Source organism: Hordeum vulgare, chromosome 7H (assembly GCF_904849725.1).
Source record: "Hordeum vulgare subsp. vulgare chromosome 7H, MorexV3_pseudomolecules_assembly, whole genome shotgun sequence".
Taxonomy (NCBI): domain Eukaryota; kingdom Viridiplantae; phylum Streptophyta; class Magnoliopsida; order Poales; family Poaceae; genus Hordeum; species Hordeum vulgare.
In genome coordinates, this window is record NC_058524.1 from 76,740,803 (window position 1) to 76,766,816 (window position 26,014).

The 26,014-nt window shown below is 44.9% G+C and overlaps 1 protein-coding gene across 1 annotated transcript; it reads left to right on the top strand.

Annotated features, from left to right (window-relative positions):
- Positions 1-10,220: 10,220 nt before the first annotated feature.
- Positions 10,221-20,922, top strand: LOC123408339 (calcium/calmodulin-regulated receptor-like kinase 1). Its single transcript, XM_045101461.1, has 4 exons — positions 10,221-10,272; positions 11,066-11,217; positions 11,285-11,411; positions 20,764-20,922. Exons 1-4 carry the CDS (start codon positions 10,221-10,223, stop codon positions 20,868-20,870), a joined length of 438 nt encoding a protein of 145 aa, XP_044957396.1. The 3' UTR covers positions 20,871-20,922.
- The last annotated feature ends 5,092 nt before the right edge of the window (positions 20,923-26,014 follow it).

Consider the following 26,014-nt stretch of genomic DNA (forward strand, 5'->3'; position numbering starts at 1 on the left):
CTCAGACTTAGTAGTCCCTGATCTAACACGGAGCAAGTGGAAACCATTTAAGGATTTGGTTGTGTCGCATATAGCCCAACACACTCTCATGTAATTCTTGATGTACGGTGGATTCTCATTTTCTGTATTAATGGAACGCCGCACAATTCTCTTGCGCATTCAAGGAAAAAGAGTTTTGCAACCTTTAAATTTTGATGAAGCCTTTGATAATTCTCTTTTATCTTGTAAATTTCTTTTGATTGTGCTTAACTTACGACCTTCCTGTTATTATGATTTTGCTGGTTTCCCTCCGCTGGTTATATATGTTGAGAGTGTTGATCTTTTTAGTGATTTTCAGTTCGTCATAATAGATTCCTTTTGGAGTTTTTACTGATCAATATTTTGCAGTTTCTGCAGATGACACTTCAGTCTTTATATGCAAGTGCAGAAAGATTTCAGGCTGTGTCCTGTTTTCTTAGTTGGAACTAATAGGTCGCGTCCTCTTGCAATGCAAGATTATCCATAGTTTTCAACTCATTTTTGTTCTGACATAATTGTACCCTTCTCAAATAGATAGATGCCATGAGTAAACAATTGTTGTATTGCAGGAAGGTATTGTTGAATTTGTGGCTGCTACTGAGTACTAATGGTGTAAACATACAACTATGATGTGCTCCATTCTGGGAATTTCGAGTATGTTATTTCTTGCATTCTTGAGGAGATTTTTATTCACAGCTTGAGTAAGTAAATATATCTTCTTATTTTGTTAACCACCTTTGTATTGTGTGCTATATTTAGGTTGTGGACTTGATCCCTTAGGGCTGCTGGCAAATGCATGTAAAATAGACTGCTAGGAGTAGTTCAATCAACGATCTTTGAGAATGAATTGCATCATTATGTGACTTGAGTGTGTACCTATTTTAGCTTGTAATATATGTCAACATATGGAGATTCATAGGCACGCAGAGTATAGGTGGAGCTTCAGTTGGGGAACGTCGCAAGGGAAACAAAAAATTTCCTACGCGCATGAAGACCTATCATGGTGATGTCCATCTACGAGAGGGGATGAGTGATCTACGTACCCTCGTAGACCGTACAGCAGAAGCGTTAGAGAACGCGGTTGATGTAGTGGAACGTCCTCACGTCCCTCGATCCGCCCCGCGAACAATCCCGCGATCAGTCCCACGATCTAGTACCGAACGGACGGCACCTCCGCGTTCAGCACACGTACAGCTCGACGATGATCTCGGCCTTCTTGATCCAGCAAGAGAGACGGAGAGGTAGAAGAGTTCTCCGGCAGCGTGACGGCGCTCCGGAGGTTGGTGATGACCTTGTCTCAGCAGGGCTCCGCCCGAGCTCCGCAGAAACGCGATCTAGAGGGAAAACCGTGGAGGTATGTGGTCGGGCTGCCGTGGAAAAGTCGTCTCAAATCAGCCCTAAAACCTCCGTATATATAGGTGGGAGGGAGGGGGCCTTGCCTTGGGGCTCAAGGAGCCCCAAGGGGGTCGGCCGAGTCCAAGGGGGAGGACTCTCCCCCCCAAACCGAGTTGGACTAGGTTTGGTGGGAGGGAGTCCCCCTTCCTTCCCACCTCCTCCTTTTTTTTCTTTCTCTCTTGATTTTCTTCTCCTTGGCGCATAGGGCACTTGTGGGCTGTCCCACCAGCCCACTAAGGGCTGGTGTGTCTCCCCCAAGGCCTATGGGCTTCCCCGGGGTGGGTTGCCCCCCCCCCCCCTGGTGAACCCCCGGAACCCATTCGTCATTCCCGGTACATTCCCGGTAACTCCGAAAACCTTCCGGTAATCAAATGAGGTCATCCTATATATCAATCTTCGTTTCCGGACCATTCCGGAAACCCTCGTGACGTCCGTGATCTCATCCGGGACTCCGAACAACATTTGGTAACCAACCATATAACTCAAATACGCATAAAACAACGTCGAACCTTAAGTGTGCAGACCCTGCGGGTTCGAGAACTATGTATACATGACCCGAGAGACTCCTCGGTCAATATCCAATAGCGGGACCTGGATGCCCATATTGGATCCTACATATTCTACAAAGATCTTATTGTTTGAACCTCAGTGCCAAGGATTCGTATAATCCCGTATGTCATTCCCTTTGTCCTTCGGTATGTTACTTGCCCGAGATTCGATCGTCAGTATCCGCTTACCTATTTCAATCTCGTTTACCGACAAGTCTCTTTACTCGTTCCGTAATACAAGATCCCGCAACTTACACTAAGTTACATTGCTTGCAAGGCTTGTGTGTGATGTTGTATTACCGAGTGGGCCCCGAGATACCTCTCCGTCACACGGAGTGTCAAATCCCAGTCTTGATCCATACTAACTCAACTAACACCTTCGGAGATACCTGTAGAGCATCTTTATAGTCACCCAGTTACGTTGCGATGTTTGATACACACAAAGCATTCCTCCGGTGTCAGTGAGTTATATGATCTCATGGTCATAGGAATAAATACTTGACACGCAGAAAACAGTAGAAACAAAATGACACGATCAACATGCTACGTCTATTAGTTTGGGTCTAGTCCATCACGTGATTCTCCCAATGACGTGATCCAGTTATCAAGCTACAACACCTTGTTCATAATCAGAAGACACTGACTATCATTGATCAACTGGCTAGCCAACTAGAGGCATGCTAGGGACGGTGTTTTGTCTATGTATCCACACATGTAAATGAGTCTTCATTCAATACAATTATAGCATGGATAATAAACTATTATCTTGATACAGGAATTATAATAATCACTATATTTATTATTGCCTCTAGGGCATAATTCCAACAGTCTCCCACTTGCACTAGAGTCAATAATCTAGTCCTCACATCACCATGTGAATTACATTGTAATAAATCTAACACCCATACAGTTCTGGTGTCGATCATGTTTTGGCCGTGGAAGAGGTTTAGTCAGCGGGTCTGCTACATTCAGATCCGTGTGCACTTTGCATATATTTACGTCCTCTTCCTCGACGTAGTCGCGGATGAGGTTGAAGCGTCGTTTGATGTGTCTGGTCTTCTTGTGAAACCGTGGTTCCTTTGCTAAGGCAATGGCACCCGTGTTGTCACAGAACAAGGTTATTGGATTCAGTGCGCTTGGCACCACTCCAAGATCCGTCATGAACTGCTTCATCCAGACACCCTCCTTAGCCGCCTCCGAGGCAGCCATGTACTCCGCTTCACATGTAGAATCTGCTACGACGCTTTGCTTGGAACTGCACCAGCTTACTGCACCCCCATTAAGAATAAATACGCATCCGGTTTGCGACTTAGAGTCGTCCGGATCTGTGTCAAAGCTTGCATCGACGTAACCTTTTACGGCGAGCTCTTCGTCACCTCCATATACGTGAAACATCTCCTTAGTCCTTTTTAGGTACTTCAGGATATTCTTGACCGCTGTCCAGTGATCCACTCCTTGATTACTCTGGAACCTACCTGCCATACTTATGGCCAGGCTAACATCCGATCTAGTGCACAGCATCGCATACATGATAGAACCTATGGCTGAAGCATAGGGGACGGAGCGCATATGCTCTTTATCTTCATCAGTTGCTGGGCACTGAGTCTTACTCAATCTCGTACCTTGTAAAACTGGCAAGAACCCTTTCTTGGACTGTTCCATTTTGAACCTCTTCAAAACTTTATCAAGGTATGTGCTTTGTGAAAGTCCTATCAGGCGTTTTGATCTATCCCTATAGATCTTAATGCCTAGAATGTAAGCAACTTCTCCTAGGTCCTTCATAGAGAAACTTTTATTCAAGTAACCTTTTATGCTCTCCAAAAGCTCTGCGTTGTTTCCAATCAGTAATATGTCCTCCACATATAATATTAGAAATGCCACAGAGCTCCCACTCACTTTCTTGTAAATACAAGATTCTCCAACCACTCGTATAAACCCAAATGCCTTGATCACCTCATCAAAGCGTTTGTTCCAACTCCGAGATGCTTGCACCAGTCCATAAATGGATCGCTGGAGCTTGCACACCTTGTTAGCATTCTTAGGATCGACAAAACCTTCGGGTTGCATCATATACAATTCTTCCTTTAAGGAAACCGTTAAGGAACGCCGTTTTGACTTCCATCTGCCAGATTTCATAATCGAAAAATGCAGCTATTGCTAACATGATTCTGACGGACTTAAGCATCGCTACGGGTGAGAAAGTCTCATCGTAGTCAACTCCTGGAACTTGTGAAAAACCCTTTGCCACAAGTCGAGCTTTATAAACGGTCACATTAGCGTTAGCGTCCGTCTTCTTCTTAAAGATCCATTTGTTCTGAATAGCCTTGCGGCCCTCAGGTAGTATCTCCAAAGTCCACACTTTGTTCTCATACATGGATCCTATCTCGGACTTCATGGCTTCTAGCCATTTGTTGGAATCTGGGCCCAACATTGCTTCTTCATAACTTGCAGGTTCATTGTTGTCTAACAACATGATTGATAAGACGGGATTACCGTACCACTCTGGAGCAGCACGTGATCTCGTCGACCTGCGTGGTTCAACAGAAACTTGAACTGGAGTTTCATGATCAAAATCATTAACTTCCTCCTCAACCGGCGTCGCAACGACAGAGGTTTCCCCTTGCCCTGCGCCACCATCCAGAGGGATGAGAGGTTCGACAACCTCGTCAAGTTCTATCTTCCTCCCACTCAATTCTCTCGAGAGAAACTCCTTCTCGAGAAAAGCTCCGTTCTTAGCAACAAACACTTTGCCCTCGGATTTGAGATAGAAGGAGTACCCAACTGTCCATTTTGGGTAACCTATGAAGACGCACTTTTCCGCTTTGGGTTCCAGCTTTTCAGGCTGAAGCTTTTTGACATAAGCATCACATCCCCAAACTTTAAGAAACGACAACTTTGGCCTCTTGCCATACCACAGTTCGTATGGTGTCGTCTCAACGGATTTTGATGGTGCCCTATTTAAAGTGAATGCAGCTGTTTCTAATGCATAACCCCAAAATGATAACGGCAAATCAGTAAGAGACATCATAGATCGCACCATCTCTAACAAAGTACGATTACGATGTTCGGACACACCATTACGCTGTGGTGTTCCAGGCGGTGTTAACTGTGAAACAATTCCACATTGTCTTAAGTGAGCACCAAACTCGAAACTCAGATATTCACCCCTACGATCAGACCGTAGGAACTTGATCTTCTTGTTACGATGATTTTCCACTTCACTCTGAAATTGCTTGAACTTTTCAAATGTTTCAGACTTGTGCTTCATCAAGTAGACATAACCATATCTACTTAAATCGTCAGTGAAGGTGAGAAAATAATGATATCCGCCACGTGCCTCCACGCTCATTGGACCACACACATCGGTATGTATGATTTCCAATAAGTCACTTGCGCGCTCCATTGTTCCGGAGAACGGAGTCTTAGTCATCTTGCCCATGAGGCATGGTTCGCACGTGTCAAGTGAATCAAAGTCAAGTGACTCCAAAAGTCCATCAGCATGGAGTTTCCTCATGCGCTTTACACCAATATGACCCAAGCGGCAGTGCCACAAAAATATGGCGCTATCATTGTTTACTCTAACTCTTTTGGTCTCAATGTTATGTATATGTGTATCGCTATCAAGATTCAATATGAGCAATCCTCTCACATTCGGTGCATGGCCATAAAAGATGTTACTCATAGAAATAGAACAACCATTATTCCCAGACTTAAAAGAGTAACCGTCTCGCAATAAACAAGATCCAGATATAATGTTCATGCTCAACGCAGGCACTAAATAACAATGATTTAAGTTCGTCACTAATCCCGATGGTAGCTGAAGTGACACTGTGCCGACGGCAATTGCATCAACCTTGGAACCATTTCCTACGCGCATCGTCACTTCGTCTTTCGCCAGCCTTCGTCTATTCCGCAGTTCCTGCTTCGAGTTGCAAATATGAGCAACAGAACCGGTATCGAATACCCACGCACTACTACGAGAGCTGGTTAAGTACACATCAATAACATGTATATCAAATATACCTGATTTTTCTTTGCCCGCCTTCTTATCTGCCAGATACTTGGGGCAATTGCGCTTCCAGTGACCCATACCCTTGCAATAGAAACACTCTGTTTCAGGCTTAGGTCCAGCTTTGGGTTTCTTCGGCGGATTGGCAACAGGCTTGCCGCTCTTCTTTGAATTGCCCTTCTTGCCTTTGCCGTTTCTCTTGAAACTAGTGGTCTTATTCACCATCAACATTTGATGCTCTTTACGGAGTTCAGACTCTGCGACTTTCAACATCGCAAACAACTCGCTGGGAGACTTGCTCATCCCTTGCATGTTGTAGTTCAACACAAAGCCTTTGTAGCTTGGCGGCAGTGATTGAAGGATTCTGTCAGTGATAGCTTCTTGCGGGAGTTCAATCCCCAGCTCAGCTAGATGATTTGAGTACCCAGACATTTTGAGCACATGTTCACTGACAGACGAGTTTTCCTCCATCTTGCAAGCATATAATTTATCAGAGGTCTCATACCTCTCGATCCGGGCGTTCTTCTGAAAGATAAACTCCAACTCCTGGAACATCTCAAATGCTCCATGACGCTCAAAGCGACGTTGAAGTCCCGGTTCTAAGCCATACAAGACTGCACATTGAACTATTGAGTAGTCCTCCTTACGTGCTAACCAAGCGTTTTAAACATCCTGATCAGCCGTAGTGGGTGGTTCATCTCCTAGCGCAGCACTAAGGACATAATCCTTCTTCCCAGCTTGTAAGATTAGCTTAAGATTACGAGCCCAGTCTACAAAGTTGCTTCCATCATCTTTCAACTTAGCTTTCTCTAGGAACGTATTAAAATTCAGGATGACTGTCGCCTGAGCCATGATCTACAACACAAATAAATTCAAAGTGGACTTAGACTATGTTCAAGATAATTAGAGTTTAACTTAATCAAATTATATGCTAAACTCCCACTCAAAAAGTACATCTCTCTAGTCATTTGAGTGGTTCATGATCCACTTACACTATCCCAAGTCCGATCATCACGTGAGTTGAGTATAGTTTCAGTGGTAAGCATCCCTATGCTAATCATATCATCTATATGATTCATGATCGACCATTCGGTCTCATGTGTTCCGAGGCCATGTCTGCACATGCTAGGCTCGTCAAGCTTAACCCGAGTGTTCCGCGTGCGCAACTGTTTTGCACCCGTTGTATGTGAACGTTGAGTCTATCACACCCGATCATCACGTGGTGTCTCGAAACGACGAACTGTAGCAACGGTGCACAGTCGGGGAGAACACAATTTCGTCTTGAAATTTTAGTGAGAGATCACCTCATAATGCTACCGTCGTTCTAAGCAAAACAAGGTGCATACAAGGATTAACATCACATGCAATTCATAAGTGACATGATATGGCCATCATCACGTGCTTCTTGATCTCCATCACCAAAGCACCGGCACGATCTTCTTGTCACCGGCGCCACACCATGATCTACCATCCACGTGTTGCCATCGGGGTTGTCGTGCTACTCATGCTATTACTACTAAAGCTACATCCTAGCAAAATAGTAAACGCATCTGCAAGCACAAACGTTAGTATAAAGACAACCCTATGGCTCCTGCCGGTTGCCGTACCATCGACGTGCAAGTCAATATTTCTATTACAACATGATCATCTCATACATCAAATATATCACATCACATCGTTGGCCATATCACATCACAATCATACCCTGCAAAAACAAGTTAGACGTCCTCTAATTTTGTTGTTGCATGTTTTACGTGGTGACCATGGGTATCTAGTAGGATCGCATCTTACTTACGCAAACACCACAACGGAGATATATGAGTTGCTATTTAACCTCATCCAAGGACCTCCTCAGTCAAATCTGATTCAACTAAAGTTGGAGAAACCGACACTTGCCAGTCATCTTTGAGCAAAGGGGGTTACTCGTAACGATGAAACCAGTCTCTCGTAAGCGTACGAGTAATGTCGGTCCAAGCCGCTTCAATCCAACAATACCGCGGAATCAAGAAAAGACTAAGGAGGGCAGCAAAACGCACATCACCGCCCACAAAAACTTTTGTGTTCTACTCGAGAAGACATCTACGCATGAACCTAGCTCATGATGCCACTATTGGGGAACGTCGCAAGGGAAACAAAAAATTTCCTACGCGCACGAAGACCTATCATGGTGATGTCCATCTACGAGAGGGGATGAGTGATCTACGTACTCTCATAGACCGTACAGCAGAAGCGTTAGAGAACGCGGTTGATGTAGTGGAACGTCCTCACGTCCCTCGATCTGCCCCGCGAACAATCCCGCGATCAGTCCCACGATCTAGTACCGAACGGACGGCACCTCCGCGTTCAGCACACGTACAGCTCGACGATGATCTCGGCCTTCTTGATCCAGCAAGAGAGACGGAGAGGTAGAAGAGTTCTTCGGCAGCGTGACAGCACTCCGGAGGTTGGTGATGACCTTGTCTCAACAGGGCTCCGCCCGAGCTCCGCAGAAACGCGATCTAGAGGGAAAACCGTGGAGGTATGTGGTCGGGCTGCCGTTGAAAAGTCGTCTCAAATCAGCCCTAAAACCTCCATATATATAGGTGGGAGGGAGGGGGCCTTGCCTTGGGGCTCAAGGAGCCCCAAGGGGGTCGGCCGAGTCCAAGGGGGAGGACTCTCCCCCCCAAACCGAGTTGGACTAGGTTTGGTGGGAGGGAGTCCCCCTTCCTTCCCACCTCCTCCTTTTTTTTCTTTCTCTCTTGATTTTCTTCTCCTTGGCGCATAGGGCACTTGTGGGCTGTCCCACCAGCCCACTAAGGGCTGGTGTGTCTCCCCCAAGGCCTATGGGCTTCCCCGGGGTGGGTTGCCCCCCCCGGTGAACCCCCGGAACCCATTCGTCATTCCCGGTACATTCCCGGTAACTCCGAAAACCTTCCGGTAATCAAAATGAGGTCATCCTATATATCAATCTTCGTTTCTGGATCATTCCGGAAACCCTCGTGACGTCCGTGATCTCATCCGGGACTCCGAACAACATTCGGTAACCAACCATATAACTCAAATACGCATAAAACAACGTCGAACCTTAAGTGTGCAGACCCTGCGGGTTCGAGAACTATGTAGACATGACCCGAGAGACTCCGCGGTCAATATCCAATAGCGGGACCTGGATGCCCATATTGGATCCTACATATTCTACGAAGATCTTATCGTTTGAACCTCAGTGCCAAGGATTCGTATAATCCCGTATGTCATTCCCTTTGTCCTTCGGTATGTTACTTGCCCGAGATTCGATCATCAGTATCCGCATACCTATTTCAATCTCGTTTACCGGCAAGTCTCTTTACTCGTTCCGTAATACAAGATCCCGCAACTTACACTAAGTTACATTGCTTGCAAGGCTTGTGTGTGATGTTGTATTACCGAGTGGGCCCCGAGATACCTCTCCGTCACACGGAGTGAAAAATCCCAGTCTTGATCCATACTAACTCAACTAACACCTTCGGAGATACCTGTAGAGCATCTTTATAGTCACCCAGTTACGTTGCGACGTTTGATACACACAAAGCATTCCTCCGGTGTCAGTGAGTTATATGATCTCATGGTCATAGGAATAAATACTTGACACGCAGAAAACAGTAGCAACAAAATGACACGATCAACATGCTACGTCTATTAGTTTGGGTCTAGTCCATCACGTGATTCTCCCAATGACGTGATCCAGTTATCAAGCAACAACACCTTGTTCATAATCAGAAGACACTGACTATCATTGATCAACTGGCTAGCCAACTAGAGGCATGCTAGGGACGGTGTTTTGTCTATGTATCCACACATGTAAATGAGTCTTCATTCAATACAATTATAGCATGGATAATAAACTATTATCTTGATACAGGAATTATAATAATAACTATATTTATTATTGCCTCTAGGGCATAATTCCAACAGCTTCAACATTAAAGCAACAACGAGGGACAAATGTTTACGCGGGTGATAAGCATGTAGAATATGTACTATTAAAAGCACGAGAGGGCACATCCATCTCCAGATCTTGACCCTCTAAACACTCAATCAACGGCATGGATACTACGTTAACGAAACTAATCAGTTTTCGTTAGCGCTAATCGCACACCCCGCACGTCGTCTCGCGGTTAATCCTAGCCTGTCGCGTTCTCCCCCTGCTCGCCCCACTCGCCGCGTCTCCCCCCGCTCGCCGCGCTTGCCGCGCCTCCTCCCCCTGCTCGCCGCGCCGCGCCTACTCCCCGCGCATGCCGCGCTGCGCCTCCTCCTTCCGCTCGCCGCACCGCCCCTACTCCCCGCGCATGCCGCGCCGCGCCTCATCATAGTTATCTGTCATCCATAAATAATCAAGGTATCAGTGTATAGTATATGTTTCCCTGCTGAGGCAGCCCCTTTCTGTTCCTCCGCAAGCTTTACTTTCCCAAATAAGTTGTATCAGACATATTTGTTTTCGTTGTTATTCAATGGAGCTGGGGCTGGAGCTTGTTCCCTCTAAAAATTGTATAGTAGTATATGTTGAACTGACAGCCTGGAAGGAATGCTACTTATGCCGTTGTTCAAAAGGAAAGGAAAGCGATCTTTCAAGAAAAGAAGGAAAGGAAAGCTACTAAAGGCCTTACTTATTTAACAATATGTACCATCGAGCTACCTAAAGGGTGTGTAGCCTCTACTACTTCCATTACCAAACTGATGCAACCTGATTCAGCATGGTTAAATAATCAAGGTATCAGTGTATAGTACCTGATCTTTTTTAGAGAGAAGAAACATGAGTGCAGGACAGGAAACATGTTAAGAAACATGAGTGCAGGACAAGAAACATGTTACAAACCCACCCAGTGAGATATTGTAGTTTATAAATATAAGGAGGCTGCAATAAAATGCTGGGCCATAAATATTAGCAAGTAAAGGAGCCATCATAATGGGGAAAATCAGTTATTATTATACATAACTTCTGTAAGTTGTCTCAGTTTTTGCTAATTTAAGTATCACGCTAGAACCGTATCTTCTACATAACTATGCTGATTTAATTATGATCGCGAAACCGTGTCTTCTTTTAATTTAATTTAATCTTTGAACTTTCTTTTTGTCTAAGGAACTACAGAAAGCTCCAGCAATTTCACAAAACTGTTGGGCCAAGGAGCCTTTGGTCCTGTATACAAAGCTAACATGCCATCTGGTGAGATACTGGCTATTAAAGTACTTGCTAACAATTCAAAGCAAGGTGAAAAGGAGTTCCAAAATGAGGTAAGCTAATCTTTATAGATGACTAGAAATGGGCATGCCTGGTAATTTGATGGATAACTAATTTCAGGGCTTACTTCCTGGGCGATTGCACCACAGGAATCTGGTGAACTTGGTTGGCTACTATGCTGAAAAAGGGCAACACATTCTGTTATATGCATACATGCCTAATGGGAGCCTTGCATCACACTTATATGGTATTTATTATCTCCATCTAGAAATGCATATTTGTAATAACACTCCTTACAGTAATTACTTGGGCACATTCGTGCTTTGTTGGTACCATAACTCTGTTTAAACTTTAAAATGTTACAAAAAGGTTTGGAAAAACACGGTGATATGAAATTCATGAAGTAAAAAAACTTACGCTCCCTCCAATCCTAATTAAATATCACTGGTTTAGTACAACTTAGTACTAAAGTTGTACTAAACCAGCGACAATTGATATGGATCGGAGGGAGTAGTATTTACAGTCTCGCAATGCATCAATATTTAATGCTTTCTCCCTTTTAACTTGATAGTTATTGATCACTTGGTAAAATGACCACCACCCTTTTTAGCTGACTTTATCAGATAAAGAAGGCCAGTGATTTCCATGTGAATGAAGTCAATAGACAATATTCAAATTTTGTAGTTATGCTTAATGGAGTGATTTGCCTTGTCAATCTATCTTTTATAAGAGTGTACATCTACATCCAGAGTATCACATGTTACATTTAGATACTGTTTTTTTTCTAATGACATTCTGTTGGGTAACATAGCATAAATTCAAAATTTTCCTACGCCATATTCAGATCTTCCTATGGAGAGACCAGCAACGAAAGAGGGGTAAGAGCATCTTCATAGCTTTGAAGATCGCTAAGCGGAAGCGTTGCTAGAACACGGTTGATGGAGTCGTACTCGCGGTGATTCAGATCGCGGTGTGATTCCGATCTAGTGCCGAACTACGGCACCTCCGCGTTCAACACACGTGCAGCCCGGTGACGTCTCCCGCACCTTGATCCAGCAAGGAGGAGGGAGAGGTTGCGGAAGAACTCCAGCAGCACGACGGCGTGGTGTCGATGGAGAGACGAGGTCTCCCGGCAGGGCTTCGCCAAGCACCGGCAGAGAGGAGGAGGAGGAAGGGCAGGGCTGCGTCGAGAGAGAGAGAAAACCGTGTGCGGAACAGCCCCAAAACCTCAACTATATATAGGGGAAGAGGGAGGGGGCGCAACCCTTAGGGTTCCCACCCCAAGGGGCGCGGCAGCCCCATCTGCGCCAGGAGGTGGCGGCCAGGAGGGGAGGAGGGGTGGTGCGCACCCCTGGTGGGCCTTAGGCCCACCTGACTTAGGGTTTGCCCCCCTTCCCTCTCCCCTGCGCATTGGGCTGAGTGGGGAGGCGCACCAGCCCACCTAGGGGCTGGTTCCCTTCCCCACTTGGCCCATCTTACCTCCCGGGGTCGTTGCCCCCCTCCGGTGGACCCCAGGGGCCACCTCCGGTGGTCCCGGTGGTCCCGGTACGTTACCGGTGATGCCCGAAACACTTCCGGTGTCCGAAACCATCCGTCCTATATATCAATCTTTACCTCCGGACCATTCCGAAGCTCCTCGTGACGTCCGGGATCTCATCCGGGACTCCGAACAACTTTCAGTAACCTCGTATAACAATTCCCTATAACCCTAGCGTCATCGAACCTTAAGTGTGTAGACCCTACGGGTTCGGGAGACAGGCAGACATGACCGAGACACCTCTCCGGCCAATAACCATCAGTGGGGTCTGGATACCCATGGTGGCTCCCACTTGCTCCACGATGTCAAGGATTCAATCAATCCCGTATACAATTCCCTTTGTTTGTTGGTATAGAACTTGCCAGAGATTCGATCGTTGGTATACCTATACCTTGTTCAATCCCGTTACCGGTAAGTCTCTTTACTCGTTCCATAGCACATCATCGTGTGACTAACTCCTTAGTCACATTGAGCTCATGATGATGTTCTACCGAGTGGGCCCAGAGATACCTCTCCGTTACACGGAGTGACAAATCCCGATCTCGATTCGTACCAACCCAACAGACACTTTCAGAGATACCCGTAGTGTACCTTTATAGTCACCCAGTTACGTTGTGACGTTTGATCAACCCAAAGTACTCCTACGGTATCCGGGAGTTGCACAATCTCACGGTCGAATGAAAAGACACTTGACATTAGAAAAGCTTTAGCATACGAACAATACGATCTAGTGCTATGCTTAGGATTGGGTCTTGTCCATCACATCATTCTCCTAATGATGTGATCCCGTTATCAATGACATCTAATGCCCATGATCAGGAAACCATGATCATCTATTGACTAACGAGCTAGCCAACTAGAGGCTTGCTAGGGACACATTGTGATCTATTTATTCAAACATGTATTACTGTTTCTTGTTAATACAATTATAGCATGAACAATAGACTATTATCATGAACAAGGAAATATGATAATAACCATTTTATTATTGCCTCTAGGGCATATTTCCTATAGTCTCCCACTTGCACTAGAGTCAATAATCTATTTACATTGTGATGTATTGAACACCCATAGAATTATGGTGTTGATCATGTTTTGCTCGTGAAAGAGGTTTAGTCAACGGGTCTGCAACATTCAGATCCGTGTGTACTTTACAAATATCTATCACTCCACTCTGGACATGGTCCTGGATGGAGTTGTAGCGGCGTTTGATGTGCTTCGTCTTCCGGTGAAACCTGGGCTCCTTGGCTATGGCAATGGCCCCAGTGTTATCACAGAAGAGTGTAATTGGACCCGACGCGCTTGGAACCACTCCAAGGTCGGTTATGAGCTCCTTCATCCAAATTCCTTCATGAGCCGCTTCTGAAGCAGCTATGTACTCCGCTTCACATGTAGATGCTTGTTGCTGCACCAGCTCACTGCCCCACCATTCAACACATATACGTATCCGGTCTGTGACTTAGAGTCATCCGGATCTGTGTCGAAGCTAGCGTCGACGTAACCCTTTACGACAAGCTTTTCGTCACCTCCATAAACGAGAAACATTTCCTTAGTCCTTTTCAGGTACTTAAGGATATTCTTGACCGCTGTCCAGTGTTCCATACCAGGATCACTTTGGTACCTCCCTACCAAACTTATGGCAAGGTTTATATCAGGTCTGGTACACAGCATGACATACATTAGAGAGCCCACGGCTGAAGCGTAGGGGACTGAACTCATCTTCTCTCTATCTGCTGCCGTGGTCGGCGACTGAGTCTTACTCAATCTCATACCTTGCAAAACTGGCAAGAACCCTTTCTTTGAGTTTTCCATATTTAACTTCTTCAATATCTTGTCAAGGTATGTACTTTGCGAAAGACCTATGAGGCGTCTTGATCTATCTCTATAGATCTTGATGCCTAATATGTATGCAGCTTCTCCAAGGTCCTTCATTGAAAAACTCTTGTTCAAATAGGCCTTTATGCTCTCCAACATTTCTGTATTGTTCCCCATCAATAATATGTCATCCACATACAGTATGAGGAAAGCTATAGAGCTCACACTCACTTTCTTGTACAGACAGGCTTTTCCGTACACCTGTATGAAACCAAACGCTTTAACCACCTCATTAAAGCGAATGTTCCAACTCCGAGATGCTTGCACTAGCCCATAGATGGAGCGCTGGAGCTTGCACACTTAGTTAGCACCCTTAGGGTCGACAAAACCTTCTGGTTGCATCATATACAACTCTTCCTTAAGGTTCCCGTTAAGGAACGTTGTTTTGACGTCCATTTGCCAAATTTCATAATCATAAAAGGCGGCAATTGCTAACATGATTCAGACTGATTTTAGCTTCGCTACGGGAGAGAAATTCTCTTCGTAGTCAACTCCTTGAATTTGTCGAAAACCCTTAGCGACAAGTCGAGCTTTATAAACGGTTACATTACCGTTTGCATCAGTCTTCTTCTTGAAGATCCATTTATTTTCTATGGCTCGCTGGTCATTGGGCAAGTCCACCAAAGTCCATACTTTATTCTCATACATGGATCCTATCTCGGATTTCATAGCTTCAAGCCATTTGTTGGAATCCGGGCCCGCCATCGCTTCGTCATAGTTTGAAGGTTCACCGTTGTCTAACAACATGATTTCATTCACAGGGTTGCTGTACCACTCTGGTGTGGAGCGTGCCCTTGTGGACCTTCGTGGTTTGGTAGTAACTTGATCCGAAGCTTCATGATCATCATCATTAACTTCCTCTTCAGTTGGTGTAGGCGCCACATGAACAACTTCCCGCGCTGCGCTACTATCCTGTTCGAGAGGGGGTGTAATTACCTCATCAAGTTCTACCTTCCTCCCACTTACTTCTTTCGAGAGAAACTCCTTCTCTAGAAAGGATCCGTTCTTGGCAACAAAGGTTTTACCTTCGGATCTAAGATAGAAGGTATACCCAATAGTTTCCTTAGGGTATCCTATGAATACGCATTTCTCCGCTTTGGGTTCGAGCTTTTCTGGTTGAAGTTTCTTCACATAAGCATCGCAGCCCCAAACTTTAAGAAACGATAACTTAGGTTTCTTGCCAAACCATAGTTCATACAGTGTCGTCTCAACGGATTTAGACAGTGCCCTATTTAAAGTGAATGCTGCAGTTTCTAATGCGTATCCCCAAAATGATAGCGGTAAGTCGGTAAGAGACATCATAGATCGCACCATATCTAATAAAGTGCGATTACGACGTTCAGACACTCCGTTGCGTTGCGATGTGCCAGGCGGCGTCAGTTGTGAAACGATTCCACACTTCCTTAGGTGTGTGCCAAACTCGTGACTCAAATATTCTCCTCCACGATCAGATCATAGACACTTAATCTTTCTGTCACGTTGATTCTCGACCTCACTCTGAAATTCTTTGAACTTTTCAAATGTCTCAGATTTGTGCTTCATCAAGTAGATATACCCATTCCTACTCAAATCATCGGTGAGAGTGAGAACATAATGATAGCCACCGCGAGATTCAACGTTCATTGGACCACGCACATCAGTATGTACTATTTCCAATAAGTCGGTTGCTCTCTCCATTATTCCTGAGAATGGATTCTTAGTCATCTTGCCCATGAGGCACGGTTCGCATGTGTCAAATGATTCAAAGTCAAGAGACTCTAATAGTCCATCAGTATGGAGCTTCTTCATGCGCTTAACGCCGATATGACCAAGGCGGCAGTGCCACAAGTATGTGGGACTATCATTATCAACTTTACATATTTTGGTACTCACACTATGAATAAGCGTAACATCACGATCGAGATTCATCAAGAATAAACCATTCACCAGCGGAGCATGACCATAAAACATATCACTCATATAAATTGAACAACCATTATTCTCTGACTTAAATGAGTAGCCGTCTCGCATTAAGAAAGACCCTGATACAATGTTCATGCTCAAAGCTGGTACTAAATAACAATTATTAAGGTTTAAAACTAATCCCAACGGTAGATGTAGAGGTAGCGTGCCGACGACGATCACATCGACCTTGGAACCATTCCCGACGCGCATCGTCACCTCGTCCTTGGCCAGTCTCCGCTTATTCTGCAGTTCTTGCTTTGAGTTGCAAATGTGAGCAACAACACCGGTATCAAATACCCAAGAGCTACTATGAGCGCTGGTAAGGTACACATCAATAACATGTATATCACATATACCTTTAACGTTGCCGGCCTTCTTGTCCGCTAAGTATTTGGGGCAGTTCCGCTTCCAGTGACCCTTTCCCTTGCAATAGAAGCACTCAGTCTCAGGCTTGAGTCCATTCTTTTTCTTCTTCCCGGCATCTGGCTTACCGGGCGCGGCAACGGCTTTGCCGTCTTTCTTAAAGTTCTTCTTACCCTTGCCCTTCTTGAAACTAGTGGTCTTGTTGACCATCAACACTTGATGCTCTTTCTTGATTTCTACTTCTGCGGACTTGAGCATCGAGTACAACTCGGGAATGGTCTTCTCCATCCCTTGCATGTTGTAGTTAATCACAAAGCGTTTGTAGCTTGGTGAGAGAGACTGGAGGATTCTGTCAATTATAGCATCATCCGGAAGTTCGACTCCAAGTGAAGTCAGACGACCGTGTAACCCAGACATTTTGAGTATGTGCTCACTGACAGAACTGTTCTCCTCCATCTTACAGCTAAAGAACTTGTCGGAGACTTCATATCTCTCGACACGGGCATGAGCTTGAAAAACTAGCTTCAGCTCTTGGAACATCTCATATGCTCCGTGTTGCTCAAAACGCCTTTGGAGCCCCGTTTCTAAACTGTATAGCATGCCACACCTAACTAGAGAGTAGTCATCACTCCGCGTTTGCCAGACGTTCAGAATGTCCTGGGCTGCTGCGGGAGCGGGAGGGTCACCTAGCGGCGCATCAAGGACATAAGCCTTTTTAGCTGCTTCAAGGATGAGGTTCAAGTTGTGAACCCAGTCCGCATAGTTGCTACCATCATCTTTCAGCTTGTTTTTCTCTAGGAATGCGTTGAAATTGAGGTTGACGTTGGCCATCTACAATATTTATAAAGACAACTTTTAGACTAAGTTCATGACAATTAAGTTCATTTAATCAAATTAAGTATGAACTCCCACTTAAATCGACATCCCTCTAGTCATCTAAGTGATACATGATCCATGTTGACTAACCCGTGTCCGATCATCACGTGAGACAGACTAGTCACCATGGTGAGCAACTTCATGCTGATCGTATTCAACCATACGACTCATGTTCGACCTTTCGGTCTCTTGTATTCGAAGTCATGTCTGTACATGCTAAGCTCGTCGAGTCAACCTAGGTGTTTCGCGTGTGTAAATCTGGCTTACACCCGTTGTATGCGAACGTTAGAATCTATCACACCCGATCATCACGTGGTGCTTCGAGACAACGATCCTTCGCAACGGTGCACACTTAGGGGAATACATTCTCGAAATTTTAAGAGGGATCATCTTATTATGCTACCGTCGTTCTAAGCAATAAGATGAAAAACATGATAAACATCACAATGCAATCATATAGTGACATGATATGGCCATTCTCATCTTTGCCCTTTCGATCTCCATCTTCAGGCATCGCATGATCATCATCGTCACCGGCGTGACACCATGATCTCCATCATCATGATCTCCATCATCGTGTCTCCGTGAAGTCGTCACGCCAACTACTACTATCACTACTACTATAGCTAACCGTTAGCAATGAAGTAGTAAGCACATGGCGTTGCATCTCATACAATAAATTAAGACAACTCCTACGGCTCCTGCGGGTTGTCATACTCATCGACATGCAAGTCGTGAAACCTATTACAATAACATTATCATCTCATACATCATACATGCAACATCACAACTTTGGCCATATCACATCACATGTCAAACCCTGCAAAAACAAGTTAGACGTCCTCTAATTATTGTTGCAAGTTTTACGTGGCTGATTTGGGTTTCTAGCAAGAACGCCTTCTTACCTACGTGACAGCCACAACGATGATATGCCAAAGCTATTTACCCTTCATAAGGACCCTTTTCATCAAATCCAATCCGACTAGAGTAGGAGAGACAGACACCCGCTAGCCACCTTTATGCACGGTGTGCATGTCCGTCGGTGGAACCAGTCTCACGTAAGTATACGTGTAAAGTCGGTCTGGGTCGCTTCATCCCACAATACCGCCGGAAAAGAATAAGTAGAGTAGCGACAAGCAAATTGACAAATCATCGCCCACAACTTTTTTGTTCTACTCGTGCATAGAATCTACGCATAGAAAACCTCGCTCGGATGCCACTGTTGGGTAACGTAGCATAAAGTCAAAATTTTCCTACGCCATATTCAGATCTTCCTATGGAGAGACCAGCAACGAGAGAGGGGTAAGAGCATTTTCATACCTTTGAAGATTGCTAAGCGGAAGCGTTGCTAGAACGCGGTTGATGGAGTCGTACTCGCGGCGATTCAGATCGCGGTGTGATTCCGATCTAGTGCCGAACTACGGCACCTCCGCGTTCAACACACGTGCAGCCCGGTGACGACTCCCGCACCTTGATACAACAAGGAGGAGGGAGAGGTTGGGGAAGAACTCCAGCAGCACGACGGTGTGGTGTCGATGGAGAGACGAGGTCTCCCGGCAGGGCTTCGCCAAGCACCGGCAGAGAGGAGGAGGAGCAAGGGCAGGGCTGCGCCGAGAGAGAGAAAACCGTGTGCGAAATAGCCCCGAAACCTCAACTATATATAGGGGAAGAGGGAGGGGGGGCGCAGCCCTTAGGGTTCCCACCCCAAGTGGTGCGGCAGCCCCATCTGCGCCAGGAGGTGGCGGCCAGGAGGGGTGGTGCGCACCCCTGGTGGGCCTTAGGCCCACATGGCTTAGGGTTTGCCCCCTTCCCTCTCCCGTGCGCATTGGGCTGAGTGAGGAGGCGCACCAGCCCACCTAGGGGCTGGTTCCCTTCCCCACTTGGCCCATCTTACCTCCCGGGGTCGTTGTCCCCCTTCGTTGGACCGCCGGGGCCACCGCCGGTGGTCTCGGTGGTCCCGGTACGTTACCGGTGATGCCCGAAACACTTCCGGTGTCCGGAACCATCCGTCCTATATATCAATCTTTACCTCCGGACCATTCCGGAGCTCCTCGTGACATCCGGGATCTCATCCGGGACTCCGAACAACTTTTGGTAACCTCGTATAACAATTCCTTATAACCCTAGCGTCATCGAACCTTAAGTGTGTAGACCCTACGGGTTCGGGAGACAGGCAGACATGACCGAGACACCTCTCCGGCCAATAACCATCAGCGGGGTCCGGATACCCATGGTGGCTCCCACTTGCTCCATGATTATCTCATCGGATGAACCACGATGTCATGGATTCAATCAATCCCGTATACAATTCCCTTTGTCTGTCGGTATAGAACTTGCCCGAGATTCGATCGTCGATATACCTATACCTTGTTCAATCTCGTTACCGGTAAGTCTCTTTACTCGTTCTGTAGCACGTCATCGTGTGACTAACTCCTTAGTCACATTGAGCTCATGATGATGTTCTACCGAGTGGGCCCAGAGATACCTCTCCGTCACACGGAGTGACAAATCCCGATCTCGATTCGTACCAACCCAACAGACACTTTCAGAGATACCCGTAGTGCACCTTTATAGTCACCCAGTTACGTTGTGATGTTTGATACACCCAAAGCACTCCTACGGTATCCGGGAGTTGCACAATCTCACGATCGAAGGAAAAGACACTTGACATTAGAAAAGCTTTAGCATACGAATAATACGATCTAGTGCTATGCTTAGGATTGGGTCTTGTCCATCACATCGTTCTCCTAATGATGTGATCCCGTTATCAATGACATCTAATGCCCATGATCAGGAAACCATGATCATCTATTGACTAACGAGCTAGCCAACTAGAGGCTTGCTACGGACACATTGTGATCTATTTATTCACACATGTATTACTGTTTCCTGTTAATACAATTATAGCATGAACAATAGACTATTATCATGAACAACGAAATATGATAATAACCATTTTATTATTGCCTCTAGTGCATATTTCCAACACATTCTGTGTATTCAGGTGAAAATAGTGCACCACTGAGGTGGGAATTGAGGGTAAATATAGCTCCAGATGTTGCTAGGGGGTTGGAATATCTACATGATGGGGTAAGCTGTTGTAACTCATGATTTGAAGCATGATCCATGATACAATATGAAGAGATTACTTCATCTGGCTTAACTTTAGAGCACGCTGTTCCTCTAGTAGTTCATCGGGACATCAAATCACCAAACAATTTTACTGGATCAGTCCATGGATGCTAAGGTATGTTGTACATCTCTGCAATTTTTCATAGTATCCATGACATGTTAAGCACTTGTATTCACCACCTCTGCAACAATTAGCTATTACATTCCGATTATTTGTTTCTCAATTTGCACCTTTGTATTCTTAACTCATACTGCCAACATTTGGTTTGTACTTTATCATGCATACATCCATACACTGGAAGCAGCATGGTGACTTTGTTTATTACTTTATGTGTTGTCATCATTTGTTCTGTATCTCAGATAGGGCTTTAATTTAAAGTTAAATACTCCCTCCGTCCGGAAATACTTGTCCTAAAAATGTATAAAATGTTATAGATACATCCATTTTATACATTTTTAGGACAAGTATTTCCGGACGGAGGGAGTACCAACTTTTTAATGTCTAGAAGCATAACCAATGTAGTAGCATACTTACTGAATATGCCCAAGAAAATTCACAGAACATTCTTTGCTTGATCAGCCTCTTTCTCAAACAACCTAAACTTATAAAGGGATATGAGCCTTGCTAGAGTTTCAGAAATTGGGATTTTATTTCCCTCTCAAGCTAATTTTTTTACCGGGATAGAAGGTGGAATTGTTCAATCGATAAGATGTCTATCAATCAGATTGGTGAGCCGCCATATTCTGGTAATGAAAATGCTATGCGGTCAAATGTTTATTCATTCACTAAGGATGCCTGCTAGAAGAGTGTAGATGTAAGTTTTATATGTTATGTTGTTTTTAAGTGTGTAATGTTAATAATGTATAAGTATGAATGTGTTATATGTTGAGATATTGCTTGTGTATTTGCTCAAAGGAAGATGATTACTTCAACCAAGAATGAGCTAATGCATGTGTCATACAATATGGTTCTAATATCCATTGTTTTCATTCTATATTAACCGGTTGTCAACCTGATGACTGAAAAAATTCATTCGATTACACGTGCGTTGCACGTGTACTGTTACTAGTTAAGCAAGAGTCAAAGCCGTTCATGCGTACGGAAGTTTCCTCTTCCCACGGCCGTTTCACTGCATGCAGTTTACTGCTGCGCCGTGGGGTTTGCTGGACTCGATCTTGCAGCCCCGAAAGGCGTCGAAATTGCCCGGGACGCGACCATCGGGGGCATCCGGCAACAACTAGCGTGATGTGGATCAGGCCGATGTCGCGGTCGCCAAAGGCACGCTCGTCGCGGAGCAGCGTGCCGATGGACACAACGACGCCGGCGGGCATGATGAACCCGACCATGGCGTTCCAAGTCAGTCTGCAACCGTCGGAGTCGTGTGTGTAGGGTTCGATGACGGCATCGAGGCTGGAGACGACAACGGCGGACGGCGTCGTTATCGGCGAGTGGAAGCGCAACGCCCGCATCGTAGATGGAGTTAGAGAGGACGGACGGACGGCGTCGACGTTCGTGAATGGGGGCGAGGCCGGAGATGACGACATGCGGATGGCATCGCTTCGTGTCTCAGAGCAAAACCATCGATCCGCGAGATGTCCTTTTCACCTTCTCGACTGATCACGCATGGTTGATGTTCGATCCTACAGGGGAAAGATAGATCCATTGTTAGATAATTAGTTCATGCTAGCAAAAAGGCCCGTGCGTCGCAACGGAAGAAAAAAAATCATACGCTTTAATTTATAAAAAATGGTTTATAATCTGAGTCTTCGTAGTTCCGACACAAATAGATATAGTCTTACCCTACAAAAGTTCATTTCAAGATTCCACAGGTCTTCTATTTTAACACGACTTGCATGTAGATTTAATACATATAAAGAAACGGACAAATGACCTTCAATTTCATCTCCAATTCAGATTTTGTTGACGTGTTCATCCCCAATCGGGATTAGTACCGCTATGAAACAAAGACGAATAACGTATTATTTATTAAGTTGCCCCATAGATAATTTTTTTTATTAAATGTTTAACATGTAAAATAATATCATATTCAAATTTAGTATATTTTTTTAATCAAATTTCACATATAATATGTTAAATTTGGAGTTATGATTTAGAAGATATGAGTATTTTAAAAAACATTTAATATATACTGCGGGTTTAATGTTAAAAACATCAGGGTTTTTTTTTTATAAAATAACAAGACAGACTAAGAATACATATTTCTTTTATTAGTAGGTATAGATAAATAATCTAGATCAAATGAATACTTCCCGTGACCTTTTTGCTTGTATGAATGGTACATCGGTCGGAACTCCAGCAGCCAATTTTCCTAGGGATGGTAGTTGATCGCATCCGAACATTTGGAGAAAAAACCATTTGCATGACGGTTTGATAGACGCCATGCCGCACGGTGGACGTCAACTGTCGTGGTAACGATTCCGACAATAAAAAAGGGGTAGGATAAGGAGCATGATCTATCGAGATGCTAATGGGTGACACAGTGATTTTAGCGAGTTCGGGCATCTCACGGTGGAGATAACAGCACTACGTCTCGTGCTCTGAAGAGGCTTTATTTTATTTGTCATGGACATGAGTTACATGGTATAGAGAGAGAGCCAGAGCTCTAGGGAAAGAATGAGCCCGCATGGGGAGAAGAAGTTACTATTCCCTGAGCTATGTGGTGGGGTGGCTTATATAAAGTGTGTCACCCCCTCACCTCCTATGTTACAAGATGGAGCATTAGTGCCATGATGACAGCCCACTACAAAACCTCATCTATGAGTATGATGCTTCGACTGCCTTGTTGGTCTTCGCATATATGAGTGAGACATATGGCCGAGTGGTTTACCGTTGTCCGAGTGGATGGAATGTACTTATCCGAGTGGATCCGTACCGAATGGATTAGATGTTGTCATGATCCAGTCACAATTTCCCTTGTAGTCCTTAAACTAATAATGAGGTGCCCTTGGGTAGGACGTATAGGTCAGACCTATGATCCTACCCTAGGGCTATATCCCCGTCAGGGCGGTCGAAGGCGCGCACAGGGACGAACAGTGAGGGCTCCGGTGGGCGGCGGCAGCGACACAAGAGCGCGCAGGGGAGAGGGGCGAGAGGAAAAGGAGTGGAGGGAGAATTAGGGGATTTGGGAGGCGACACAGGAGCACGCGTACCAGTAATGCTGATTCCCCAAGAACGCTACTGCTATTCTACATATAGCAGTAGTGCTTTTTTCAAACGCGCGCTGCTACTACTTCTATCGTCAGTGGATTCGTTGGGTCCTGTTTAGCAGTAACGCTTTTTAGAAATTCCAGTGCGTAGCAGTAGCGCTCGCCTGAGTCAGCGCTACTGCTAAGTAGCAGCAGCGCATGTTATAATCCAACACGTTCTACTACAAGGGACCGACCTATAAAATTTTGGGAAATGCTGCTTATCAGTAGCCTGGCAGAAAATTTACATCAGACGAGTCATACGACATTTATTATGTTTTAATCCGACAACGTAGCGATTCCTTACCCCCATCAATTAATTGCACGTATTAATCCACTCCGAGAAAATCTCGCCTGCTGCTCGGCACCAACCACCGCACCACGTCTACGCGAGTAAATCTCGCCTGGCCGATCCACCCACCCAGCACGTTTCGCATTAATTAATTGCACGTATTACCCTCATCCCGAAGCACGCCAAGCTCGCTCACCATGTTGACAATCTCCGGCGCACCATGGTCCGCACCAACAGCTCTGCGGCGGCTACAACTACTCCACGACGTCGGTGTCGTGTTCCTTTCCGTCTGCTCCGTCAAACCATCCTGTCACCACCGACCGCGCAATCCCCATCGCAGCCTCGTCCCCCGCCCGACCATGCCCCATCACCATCCCTCCCACAGTGTTGTTGAACCATTTCGTTTTGGCAAAGAAGGTGTGCGTAGATCTCACGCTCATCCTCTGGTATGTACGCACCCGAATTCGGGTTTGATTCATCTCATCTGTGACTTATTTCTAATCGCTTCATTATTTTGAACACATTTTAATCACTTGTTTTTATTTGAGCTACTTTGGATGCGATGCTTGCATCGATGAATTTTGTTGAGAGTATGTACAGTCGCGAAGCTTTGGGAAGGAAACAGAACCAGCTTTGATAGAAAGCACGCCCAGCTTTGGAAGGAAGGGAAGCACAACCAACCTGCACAATTTTAGAAGGAAGAACGACTAGCATCGCAAAGGATGCACGTCCGCTATCAAATGGAAGTACCACTACCATCGCAAGGAAGCACGGTGACCATCAGTTCAGTGGTGTTTGAACTTTTCGTAATGCCACATTTTGTTTTAGGGAAGCAAATTTTGATTTCTTTGAAAGCAATAGTTCAGTTTGTTTCAAACAAATGCAATGTTTCAAATTCAAATACATAGCAAAAGAACACATAAATAATCGAAGAATGTGAAGGAAGCACCCAAGCAGATGAAGGAAGCAGTGAAATTGATAAGAGACGATGAGAACCAGCTACAGTATGCGATTAACCTGTGTGACCACGGCGTTCAAGTTGTTGGAGACTTTTAGATAGATAGACGTACTTGCACTTCTCAAACAAGTGAACCTATTGCTTGTATGAAGTACTAAAGAAAAAAAAATTACAAGCAAATTGATGCAAATATGTATCACCTAAGAAGCATGTGATATGAACATACAATGTATTGTAATATCAACAACTTGAAGGTAGTACGTTTGTAAATTGTCACAATCATGTAAGATGAACACATGGAGCATTTTTATTTTTCTGTTGATATGAAAAAAAAATTATTTCCAGTCAACATGGCACGAAATTTGTTCATGATGTAATTAAATTTTTTTGGAGTCCACATGCATAGAAGCAAATCTGACTTCAACATGGAAGCAAATTTCAGTGAGAAGCAAGCAACTAATTAGCAACATATGTTTCAGATTGAAGCACATTTTTTGGCGCTTGATGCAATTTGAAGGAATATTAGAAACAAGAAGTGCTTCCTAACGAGATATTTTGGCTCGATGCAATTTTCAGGAATATTGAAAAAGAAATAAAATGTGATTCATAAGGAAGAAAATTGCATTTGGAAAGTCTTTATGCCACATCAATCCTTCTATAATTAGT

Excerpts from the sequence above, each read along its gene's own strand:
- LOC123408339 (XM_045101461.1), top strand. The coding sequence starts at position 10,221 with ATGCCGCGCTGCGCCTCCTCCTTCCGCTCGCCGCACCGCCCCTACTCC. Across the intron at positions 11,218-11,284 it reads AAAAGGAGTTCCAAAATGAG|GGCTTACTTCCTGGGCGATT; the intron begins GTAAGCTAATCT and ends AACTAATTTCAG. Across the intron at positions 11,412-20,763 it reads CCTTGCATCACACTTATATG|GTGAAAATAGTGCACCACTG; the intron begins GTATTTATTATC and ends CTGTGTATTCAG.